The following is a 12628-nucleotide window of genomic DNA, read 5'->3' on the forward strand; positions in this document are numbered from 1 at the left end:
TACAAAGTGCTATGGGAAATATACATATTATAAAATATTCCATTTTTAAAGAGCTTGTAACTTAGTTGAAATATAAAATACATGTGAAAAATTACTGGTTACTATAAGTGTTACATAGGGGCACCTGGGTGGCTGGGTGGGTGAGCCTCTGCCTTCGGCTCAGGTCGTGATCCCAGGGTCCTGGGATTGAGCCCCCCATCGGGCTCTCTGCTCAGCAGGGAGCCTGCTTCCTCCCCACCCACCCTCTGCCTGCCTCTCTGCCTACTTGTGATCTCTGTTGAATAAATAAATAAAATATTTAATAAAAAAATAAGTGTTATAGAAAGTCAGAAGAAGAGAAATCACTTCTATTGGAGTAATAATGCTTATAAATTATAGCCCTTTCTATTTTTCAAAGTGCTTTTATATCGCTCATATCCTCATATCCTGTGAAGTTTATAGGACAGATTTTACTGAAATCATATAGGTACATTTTACCAGTGAAAGCTCAGAGAAGAGAAACAATATTTCTTATATCAACAAGAGAACAAATGGCAGAAATTGGAATAACTAGAACACAGGTCTGCTGATTCGGTTCACTTTTTGATGTGCAGCAGAAACAATGAGAGTTGCACTGAGCCCTGAGGAATGAGCAAGTCTGAGATAGATCAAGGGGCCCTGAAAGGAGAGCACTGCAGGAGTGGGCCATGGCCATCCACCTGTTCAGGGACCGGGAGCTGAGCCAGGCTGTAGGAAGGAAGGCAGGCCAGACTCTGAAGGGTCTTTGGAGCTCAGTTAAAGCCTTGGGATTTACACTTAAGTGAAGTGGAGCTAGTCAAGACTGTTGCAAAGGGGCAAGATTCGGGGACAGCAGCGTTTTCCTGAGCAGGAAGAAGGGAGGGAGATTGAAAGAAAGAACTGAACCACAGAGCTGGAGACTTGGGCTATAACGTGTAATGACAGAATAGTCTCAAGAATAACATCTATTTCTAGGTTGCTTTGATATACAGCTTGCAAGGAAGAATGAAAGAGGTCCAGTAAGATAGATGATTCTTTAAGGATTTTTCTTGATGTACAACTTTACAAAGAACAGACACGAAATTGCTTCCTTCAGAGGTGACTATGTGACACTGCAGGGACCACACTCCAGCCTGCCACAGTCGTCCCCTCAAATAAAATACAAATATTTCTAGCCTTGTATAATTATTTCTTGCCCACCTCATGGATTCTTAGATGCAAGAGGATGATATATGGAGAATGCTTGGCACTGCCTCTCACAAACTAACTGGTCAATGGTAGCTCTTATAATTTTCAAATGTGTAGATCTTTTCCTTCATGATTTAAAATTTTGTCTTTCTATCTACGTGGAGTCCTGGTACAGAGGTTAAGAGCAAAGACTGGAGTCTGACAAGCTTGAGTTCTATGATTATAAGATATCCACAAACTCTCTGAGCCACAGAAATGGGAATGATGACACTAAGTTTTGGAGTTCATGTAAGGGCTAAGCAATATACTGTATCCAAAGTGCTTAGTGTGTAGCAATTTCTCAATGCACAGTGGCCATTGTTTTACTTTTGATTCTATACAAATATAGTGCTTGGAACAATAAATTGTAAATCTTCCTGAAAATTTTTCATTTACCCTGTATATTTGGAGTTACTTAATATACGGTGAATTATAAGAATAGAGTTAGGGAGTACACAGTGAGTGAAATGCAGCCCTCCACCTTCTTTCAGTGGGGAACTTTTTTTTGTAATCATGGAAATATTGTATAACTGCCCAAAGTATATGAAATCAGCTAAGAAAATAAAGAATGTGTATCATGGTCAAAAATCTCAAGTTTTTTAACCAGATAGAAAATAAAAGAATCCATCTTTTGGATTTTTATAAATGTATACAGTAAAAACATTTTTTACTTTGTTTTAAACACACATTTTAAAAGGTACTTACATCATAGTATACACCCTGTCCTGGCCAGGTCAAGCCTTTCTTTTTTGAATCCATTGGAAGATCAAGCAGTTCATATCTGTAAGGATTACCTGAAATTTTCAGGAAGAGCACAGTTATCCTGAATATACAAGAAAATTTTCTGTGAGTGGGGTTTTGGGGTGCAATAAATAGAAATGAGATGATGGGATAGAGAAAATGCAGGTGGACGTTTTAGTTACTGTTATAGCTTTGTTTGAATTCCTCCTCCTCTTAATGAGCAGCACACAGGCCACACACAGTGAGACTGAGCCTCTAACCTGAGGTGTGGCCAGCAGTACAAGAGAGCCCTGTACTGCACCTCTCTGATTAATGAAAGGGATTCCCAGGTAAGTTGTTAACTTTTAAAAAAATTAACATATAATGTATTATTAGCCCCAGGGGTACAGGTCTGTGAATCATCAGGCTTACACAATTCACAGCACTCACCATAGCACATAACCTCCCCAATGTCCATAACTCAGCCACCCTATCCCTATGCCCCACCACCCAGCAACCCTCAGTTTGTTTACTGAGATTAAGAGTCTCTTATGGTTTGTCTCCTTCCTGATCCCATCTTGTTTCATTTTTTCCTTCCTGACCCCCCAAACCCCCAACGTTGCCTCTCAAATTCCTCATATCAGGGAGATCATATGGTAATTGCCTTTCTCTGATTGACTTATTTCGCTTTGCATAATATCCTCTGGTTCCATCCATGTCATTGCAAATGTCAAGATTTCATTTCTTTTGATGGCTGCGTAATATTCCATTGTGCATATCTACCACATCTTCTTTACCCATTCATCTGTTGATGGGCATCTAGGTTCTTTCCATAGTTTGGCTATTGTGGACATTGTTGCTTTAAGCGTTCGGAGGCATATGCTCCTTTGGATCACTACATTTGTATCTTTAGGATAAATACCCAGTAAGTTAAAATTTTCCTGGATCCTCTTTCTGGTCTCTGAAGGCTTGGCAAATACATTTCTATACCACATGATTTGGGCTTTCCCTGACCAAATATCAAGACACAGAATTAGTACTTGCTTACCAGAAATTTATTGCAAGAGAACATTTTAAAGACTCTAGCTTCATAGGTATTAGTGGTGGTTTGATAAACTTTATCAAACACAGCATGGCCTCCCCTGATCCTGTAATAAGTTCTGCATTAAAGAATGCTCTAACATCCATCCTCAGGGGTAATAAGAGTGTAGGTTGGCATTTAGTGAACATTTACCATGTACCAGTGCTGTACTAAGTGTTTTATATCTATCATCACATTAGCATGAGGAACATATTGTTATTTCCACTTTAACAAATGAAACTGAGGCACGAAGAATATAAGCAGCTTGCCCAAGATCACACACCTAGTAAGTTGAATAATTCAAACTCAGGCAATGTGGTACTAGAGCCTGCACTCTTAACCCATATACTATTGATTTCTATTAGAGAAAAGTTAAAGTAAGTGTAAAAAAAAAAGAGTAGGAAACCTAATGCAATAGTAGTTTTTGGAAAGGTTATTTATGAGGTCATACAATATACTCATTTTTTAAAATACTTATCTTTTTAAAGTCCTCCGAGAGGAGCTTTGCTATGGTCCATGGTACGTGGCAGAGCTAGAATTTTATCCATGTAGTCTGACTCCATAGCTCTTAAACACTCCACTATTCTGTCTCTCAAAATGTTACTGTGTCCTAATTAAGTACTGAAGCCGATATTGATGATGGTAAACATTTGGACCTCAATATTTATGTACAGAGGAACTGCATTATAGGACAGGTCTTGGGTCTTCCCTTCCTCAAAGCCTAAATGTATTCAACAAATATCTTTTTCGGCCAACCATGCACCTTTTCTGTCACCTTCAATTACCTCTTCTCTAGTATGTTCAGTCTTTCTCCATAGGTTTTTTTCTTTGTGTTAAGGTGTCTAGTGTAGGGGAATCTTGATGACTAGTATATGGGCTTACTATCCTAATACACATCTGGAAAGACCCCAAGGTGTTAAGAGGACCTAAACAACCTGTTCCCATTTCCTTCCGAGTGTTATTTCAGTGACAGCCCTTCAGTTTCATCACAACTGCTATATTCATGTCTAGACCCTGATGATCTGATCCAGATATCATCCTTGTGCTGATCACCTGAACTAGGGTGAAATCTTGAAAAGGTAAACCATGAGAGAGAGCAGGAAGGAAATAGAAATAGAAAATACAGGTAGAATAAAAACAATGCTACAATGTTTGGTTTCTGATTCTACCATGGAAGGTTCTGTATAAAGAAGAAAAGTTAAGAGCACCTGCAGAGAATCTGATGTACTTGGTCTGTGGTAGGGTCCCAGATAATTCTAAAGTGCAGCCACTGTTAAGAACAACTTTCATAATGTACTGGTGGGTCACACTTTTGTGACTTGAGTCCTTTGCCCTACTTAATTTTATTATTGAATACAGTTCACATATGAGAAGACTCAATACTGTTTTGATATCAAATCACATTTACCTCTTGTTTTCAAAATCGTTGTACCATAAGCCTTTGTTGGCACAGTGGGAGGAAATGGCTGTTGGCTTCTGGCTTTAATGCCTGTGTAGAGATCCTTAGGTGATGTAAACGTCGGGAACATGGCACCACGGGAGATGTGTGTGTGGTATGGATGTTCAATCGGATATGAGGAACAGATTTCTCTGAGATTTAGTTGAGCAAACAAAACAGAAGTGCAATTGAAAAAAATTAATCATCAAGTATTTATTGGGATTCTTCTGGCAGGTACTGTTCTAATCCCTGGGGATATGACAGTGAGCCAAAGTCCCTGGACTCATGGAGTTAGTGGAGTATATTCCACTAAACATGAGATTTTCTTAATTTTGCTAGACAAATTAATTTTTAAAGTAAATCATACTGAATTATTTATTGGTGTATAACTCTCACAACTATTGCAGAAGATACATGAAATTTGTAGTTTTTAGAATGCTATAGGAAGTATTTCCAGTTGCTTTTCAATTCCTGCCACTTGTTTAAGAGGATTCCATTACTTTATTTTATGGGATCATTTTGGGCATTCAGTATGCAGAATGATCTCTAATCATTTTGCATTGAACTTTCAATCTAGGCCATCTGTTTCTTTTAAGCAGTCAATCAACAAACTATCCTGCCTGTTTATGCATGCAGGACTGTTTAGAAATCAAAAAGCCGAAAATTGCTAGTGTGCTGATGGAAAAAAAAAAAAAACCAAGTTAAAAAACCCACAGGGATATAATTTTCCTATGATTTGAAAAACTAGCAGAGTTCTTAAAAGAACTAGCAGAGTGTTAAAAAAATTGTGAGAGCTGGCCCAGATTTGGGCCCCTACTACTTCCTTGTCATACTGATGCTAATCTGTACTGAATTCAGCAGCCTTGGCATCTTGGTGGGCTCTCTGAAATACCTAGCAGTATAAGATTCTTAACAAGTTCTTGGTCTCTCCTAGATACCACAAGAAGTTAAGGTTGATTTGTAAGAGAAAAAGTTGACTCCCAAGCAAAAGTCATTCACAAGGCCAGCGAGTTTTTTCTGTTTTTGTGTATAGTGATTGGTTTTCTTGCCCTTGTGACAAACTCTTCTCAGGTGAACACATTTTTGCCTTGGGTGTAGCATCATTTTATTGTGAATCACTAAGCACTTTTCTGACTTATTTACTTTGCTTAAAAAGCACCACATCAACTACTACATGCTTGGTATGAGGCACAAGCTCATCAACTCTGTGATGACATGAGAACATAGAATCAAGACTTTCCTTCCTCAATTCTAACTGACTGATGTCCCTCGTAATTATAAAACCACTAGCCTAGTAACTGCTTTGAATGAAGCAATACCAGCTGTACTTCATTTTATAGAAGACACAATAATTTCCATTTATTCTAAATAAATATTTCCATTGTCTTAATTTGGTAGATTCTGTAGTTCACTATCCCTCTTGAATTCACTTCCCCTTACAAATTGGCTTGAAAATAAGTGATCATTTATAGTTTGAGCAAACTATTTGTGTGAATAAAACAGGAATGAACACATTTTTGCTCATGGGGAGGATGTCCAGTCTAAGGAAAAGGATGGAGTTTACTGAGGTCTAGTAAAAAGCCCATGTTCTAGGGGAAGTTCTTAGACATTCAGAGCCTTGGGTGACTGCAGGTGAAGTGGTCAGAAAGCAGGGGACCTGGGCAAGAAAGAGACCCCGGGGACAGTGGAGAATGAAATGAGAAAGGCTGGGGTTCAAATACTGTCCAACAGTCAAAGACATTTAGTCACAAAACATATTGGAAAGAATGGCTGAGTTAATAGAGTGTAATGATTGTCTCAATATTTGCTAATTAACTTACTTATCTGGGAAGAAGATTCGTCCTGATTCTCTTGGATTTTTTCCTAGTATGTGTCAGTTTGAGCAAAGATGGATGAATTAGTGGGAATGGGGAATCAATGAGGGATTAAATTTTTAAACTTCCAGTTCTATTTCCCACAGACTTGATGAAATTTAAGGAAATGTGGTATGACTGTTTCGTAAAATGGTCATATTTGTACAAAAATATCTCAGTGGGTAATGTGGAAGGTCCTGAGACATTGTAACTACTGTATGAATAGGAATTCTACTCAGAGGACATTGCCTTGACATGATAATCCCAACAATAAGTACAACAACAACAGTGAAGCATTTATATGCTAGGCCTTGTGCTAACTGCTTTATCTCTAACCTTTATCAGAGCATCATTCAACAAGCTAAGTAAATGCTAGCATGCTCCCAGAGGTCAGGGCAGGGTGGCCCCATTTTCAACTAATCTGATGTTGGTTAGGACTTCCTGACAAAGGCCATTACATTGGTTTTCATTGTATCTTGTTCTCATCACAAAGACAGGAACAGAAAGTAGAGATTGAGGCCAAGATCATGTTAAATTACAAAAAAAGAACCACAAAAATTTCATAAGCCATTTTTCCCCCCTGGGAATTGGTTCCCTTGATAGAAAGCTTGCAAAATGTGTATACATAGTTATTGGGTTCTTTTGGTTTTGTCTGTAGCTAGGATTTTGGCTTTGTGAAGAAGGGATAAAAGGTTAGGAAGTTAGGAAGGCATGGAGTGGCCCTGATTAATTATGATCATTTGGGATGAAGGCAGAAATTTTTTCCCCTCAGATTCTGGAAACTGTTTCCTAGTTAATAGTATTGAGTTATTTCTGGTAATGATTTAGCAAAACATATTTTATTCTAAGACCTGCAAGCTATGGACTCTGTGTGTCTTGAGTCTATGTATGATACAAGATTTTATTCAATATCTTGTATGTATTATAAAGGTTATTTTTGTTTGTTAAAAAATCTGAGTAAAGTATGGATTTTAGTTAATAGCAATGCATCAATAATGGCTCATGAATTATGACAAATATACCATACTAATATAGGATGTTGTTAATAGGGAAACTGGGTATGAGGTATATAGGAGTTCTATACTATTTTTCAAGTAATTCTATAAATTCAAACTCTACTAAATTAAAAAGCTTATTAAAAAAGGATAGCAGTATATAATAGCCTCTTCTCCCACTTGATAATAAAAATCTTTCATGAGGGGCGCCTGGGTGGCTTAGTAGTTAAGTGTTTGCCTTCAGCTCAGATCATGATCCCAGAGTCCTGGGATTGAGCCCCACATTGGACTCCCTGCTCAGCGGGGAGCCTGCTTCTCCCTCTCCTATTCCCCCGGCTAGTGATACATCTCTCACTGTGTCCCTCTCTGTCAAATAAATAAAATCTAAAAAAAAAAAAAAATCTTCCATGATAAGGTGTATTTATCCTCACGCTGTCTGAGGATTGCCAATATTTCTTTCTTGATTGTAACAGGGAAGGAAAATATAAGTATATACTTACCCTACTGTTGAATTAGGTGGTTTGGGTATCCTAGAATAAAAACAGGAAATAAATCCCAATTTTTAATATTAAGGACTTTTAAAAGCATACATTCCTTTTAGAAATTTGCTTAAGAATAATGATGTATCCCACTTTCAAACTACAGTGTCTTCATGATAATATTCTTGATTGGCTTTCTGGAACACTGGATATTGGCCAGACAGATACGATGTCCTCATATCTCAGTTCTGTTGATCCATCTAACTTTAGTCCCACTCACCACCCATTTTGCATTTCCTATTAGCAGTACAGGTGCAGGACTTACTGCTTCTAATGATAATATGGTTTTGGTTCTTATTGACATTCACCCTCATAATCAGGCAATAGCCAAAGTGCTCAGAGGCAGCCTGACACAATATATGTGGTGCAATTACATGACCTAAAGTGAACTGAGTGGCTGGTGGGACAAGATGTGTAAGTACTGTGTGTGCTTTGTCCCTTTGCCCAGGATTGCTGATCTCTCATGATCGTAAATATTGCCCACTTCACAGAAGGGCTAGAACAAAACTGAACAAGTTCCTGGAGGCATGTCTTTTCTGAATCAGTTCATTTGAGGCCAAGATCATGTTAAATTACAAAAAAAGAGCCACTGTTGTGTATTTACTAATTACTCTGAGCCCTGCCTGCCAAGAAATAATACTGAACCTCAGGAGCAAAGTCCACACTAGAGAAGGAATGTTACCTGCTTTTATTGGACTCAACACTTAGTTTCAGCCTATGCAGATATTTCTGAAATATTTCAGGCATGAAAAATGAATATAATGTTATCTGTTGATAGCAAAGATCCATAAAATAGAGTATACTACTCAATTGTTGTATGTTTATTTAGAAAGTAGTACATAAGCTATATACTTTTTTAAGTCCACAGTGTATTACAAACACATAGTTCACATTAATTTTAAGAAATTTATGTCTTTCTTTATTTGGACTCCAGGTTTGTAGGCTTGGTACTAGTAAAAAAAAAAAAAAAAAAACCAAACCTGAAATATATCTTCTAGTTATATTTGTGGTTGAGTTGGGATGGGGGGGCAGTGAATATGAAGAATCCCAGGGGTATTTTTACTAGGGTGGCTATGAAACATTAAATCAGCATCTAAAATTTTTCTCAAGTGATAAATTTAGCTATGCTATTGACAAGAATATACCTAAAATGCATTTACTTTAAAATGGAAAAAATAAAGGAAAGCTTTTCAAAAAATTACAAGTTTAAAAGTTTGAATAAAAATTAAAAATGCTCAGAGACACCAGTTCCTTGGCTTGAACCCGTCCATTATTTTACTGCTGCACTCTACATTTACTATTCAAAGTTTACTGATCCCAAAGGGATAACCAGAGCCTACCAACCACAAAATTCATGTCTTTTTGGCTCCCTCTTGTGGCTGAACTCTGTATTAACTTTCTTCCTATAAATAGTCCCAACAGTTCTAATAGTTAAAGGGAAGGAAGTGGTATTTTCATTTTTAGTTCAGTGTTGTCAGTGTTTTATTTTTATATGAAAATTAAAAAGTATGCTTTTGTAATAATGTACACCAAACTATTTCAAAGAGGAAAACATAATACACTGGAAAATAATTCCTCTGATTAAAAATATCCCTATCCAAAAAGGAGACTAAGGGAGTAATTTTATTACAAATTATTTGTTAGTTGTCATAATTAAGCTCCAGGCTCATAAGATCCTGATGAAAACTATTGTTGAGGGAACTGGGGCATTTTCTGTGAACGTTTTAAGAAATTTAACTGATTCTTACTAGATTAACTAGGTCAAAGGCCGGGAAAGGGACCCAGATGACTTGTGTGAATTCTTTCAAACATTACTATTCCATATTTTGTGTCTTTTTCTTGTTAAATGCCACAAACTCTTAGTGGGTTTTGGATTATTTGTTTTATTTCTGTTTCTTTGGTCTTGGTTTCTATTATTAATGATAGCTGTTTTAAGAAAAAAAGGAACACGTTTTCTAAAAGTTCCCATTTTGGGGCTTTTTTATTTCTCATATAACTCATTTTTACTTAAAAAAGTTATTTGTCCCAATATAAGGAAAAGAAACCCCAAACTTACAAAGAATCATTTCCATAGATGTCACTTTTTTTATTCTGCGTCAAATAATAGAATTGTTCAATAGGAAATTTTCTGAAAAGAAAAGATTAAGTTGAACACCTTTTCAAATTAAAGCAGTGATGTCAGATATAAAAGACAAATAGACTAATATAACCATGTTTATATGGAAATTCAGTATATGAAAAGTGGCATTTTAAGTCAGTGGAAAAGGATTTACTTTTCAGTAAACAATGCAGGAAAAATTCACTAGCCATTTGAAAAAGAATAGATTTGTATTTCATACTGTGCATAAAGATAATTTCAGATGGATTAAAAATATAAAGAATTGGGAAAAACAAATATTAAGATATACAAGAATATGTTTTTTTCTTTGTGGTGGGGAAAACTTTTTTTTTTTTTTAATAAAGGGAGAGAGGGGGAGAGGGAGAGAGAGAATGTTAAGCCAGGCTTGCGCCCCCGGCAGAGCCCAGGGCAGGCTCAATCTCACAACCCTGAGATCGTGTCCTGAGCTGAAATTAAGAGTCCAGTGCTTCACTGACTGAGCCACCCAGGTGCCCCATGTGGTGAAAACATTTTAAATTGTATTTTTCTTTTAAACTCAAAATCTAAAAGGAAATTTTGTAACAGCAGAAAAACTTTGGAAGACAGGATGGAATAAAAAAGCTAAAAGTTTGGAAGAAATTTTTGCAAATAGATATATAAAGGAATATGTAGAACATAAGAATCTGTAACTAAAAGACAATAAAAATGGGCAAAGAATAAGATCTGAAAAGGGAATGTAAATGACCATACATAAGAAAATATAAACATAAGTACTCAAACAGAGAAATGTACTCTGATAACCAAGATAACCTTTATACTTATTAGATGGGCAAAAATTATAGTTTGATAATATAACACAGTTGTCCAAGAGTATGGGGACATAGATATTATTATATAATACCATGAGAATATAGGGCTATATTACTGAAATTGAAAATATTCATATATTGTGACCCATAACTTTCACTAAGGATTTTCCCTAGAGGAATATTTGTGCCTGAGCTCAAGGAAGCCTGTACAAGAAGAATATTCATTATATATAGTTAATGCCAAAAAAAAAGAGGAAACAATATGAAGATGTCTAAATAGTCCATGATGCATCTATATTGTGGAACACAAAGAGAAATTAAAAATAATTTAATAGATCGGTGTTTACAGTCTCTAGATTGTAAAGAGAAAAAAAGAACCAAGTTGCCTACTACTATATATGCAGTGATTCCACACATAAACAATATACTGCATGTATTTTCAATGGGTACATGTACGATTATATAATAGTGAACAAAAAGTGTGAAGGAGACATACCAAAGTGGTAACAGTGGTTCTCTCTAGGAAGGAAACTGGGTTTAGTGGGGTAGTGGTCAGAGGAAACTGGACCTTGTGTTTGATTTTTTTTAGAAAGACTTATTTTTTTAGAGCAGTTTTAGGTTCACAGCAAAGTTGAGAGAAGATAAATTTCCTATACACCCTTCGTCCTCACACATACTAAGCCTCCCTCACGATTAACACGTCCCACCGGAGTGGTACATTTGTTACAGCTGATGAACCTACATCGTTACCACCTAAAGTTCATAGCTTACATTAGCCTTCACTCTTGGTGCCTGTAATATTTTAGGATGTATGGTGGTGCTCAACTGTCACTTGTGGCTCCCAGTATCTTTTAAATACTCATCTTTTATCTCACCTACCCAAGATAGGTTCTAAAAAACTTGCTTTTCAGCCTCTGAGAATGGTCCTAGAGTGTGAGGGTTATTTTTACCACACAAGAATGCTTGAAGGGTACTTCATCATTAGGTAGATAAAGTGACCAACTCTGTATCAGTCAGGCCCTCTCCAGTCACCCCAGGGCTTGCTCCGTGGCTTCATACACATGGAGGCAGGACAGAAGTCATGGATAGATTCAGCAACATGAACTTCTCTTCAAACTCACCTGGCCACATCTGAGTTTGCCAGCAGAAGTCACTAACCCTGAGTATCTCATAGAGAAAAATCTCCTTAGGTGTGCTAGTCAGCCCTCTGGGGGCAGGTTGATTACACTGGACCCCTTCCATCAGGAAAGAGGTGATTTATCCCGGCATGAGTATATACTTACAAAGATGGACTTGCCTTTCCTTCTCACTAAACTTCTGCCAGTTACATCACCAGTGGACTTACTGAATACCTTCTTCGCTGCATGCCATCTTACAGAATACTACTTTTGACTAAGGAACTCAATTTACCACCAAAGAAATAAAGCACTCATTGAATATAGAGAACACACACACTTACCATATTTACAGAACGTAGATGAGCCTAATGAAGATTCATTTCTGGTTGAAGCTTGTCCTTAAGAGTGTGGCACATGCTCTGAATGAGTGACCAATAAATGGTTTCTCTAGCCAGAATGGATGGTGTAAAAAAAATGAAGGGTGGAAGTGGGAGTGGTACCTCTCACTGTTACACTTATTATTACACTTGAGAAAAATTTTACTTCCTTCCCAGCTACATTGAGTTTTGCTGGTTTTGAGGTCAAGGGAGAAATGCTTCATCAGGAAACACAGTGGCCCCATTGAATTGAAAGTTGAACTGATGATGTGGTAATTGGGGTTCCTTATGATTGGGGAAAACAGGCAAGAAGGGATTATACCAAATACATTGGGATGATTGATCCTGAATGTCAAGAGTAAGAGGACTGCTGTTA

General features: G+C 37.0%; 1 protein-coding gene and 1 long non-coding RNA gene across 3 annotated transcripts in view; one reads left to right on the top strand and one right to left on the bottom strand.

The window, feature by feature from the left end:
• The window catches only part of LOC122904918, a 55370-nt gene that overhangs the window by 17979 nt on the left and 24763 nt on the right, over nt 1-12628 (top strand). The window lies entirely within an intron of this gene.
• C4H7orf31 (chromosome 4 C7orf31 homolog) overlaps nt 1-12628 on the bottom strand; it is a 39785-nt gene that overhangs the window by 9141 nt on the left and 18016 nt on the right. The window contains exons 3-6 of the mRNA XM_044246247.1: nt 9907-9978; nt 7812-7841; nt 4434-4615; nt 1930-2018 (exon numbers count right to left, since the gene is read on the bottom strand). Of these exons, the coding sequence (XP_044102182.1) occupies nt 1930-2018; nt 4434-4615; nt 7812-7841; nt 9907-9978 (373 nt within the window). The remainder of the gene's footprint in view (nt 1-1929; nt 2019-4433; nt 4616-7811; nt 7842-9906; nt 9979-12628) is intronic.

Source organism: Neovison vison, chromosome 4 (genome assembly GCF_020171115.1).
Source record: "Neovison vison isolate M4711 chromosome 4, ASM_NN_V1, whole genome shotgun sequence".
Lineage (NCBI taxonomy): Eukaryota > Metazoa > Chordata > Mammalia > Carnivora > Mustelidae > Neogale > Neogale vison.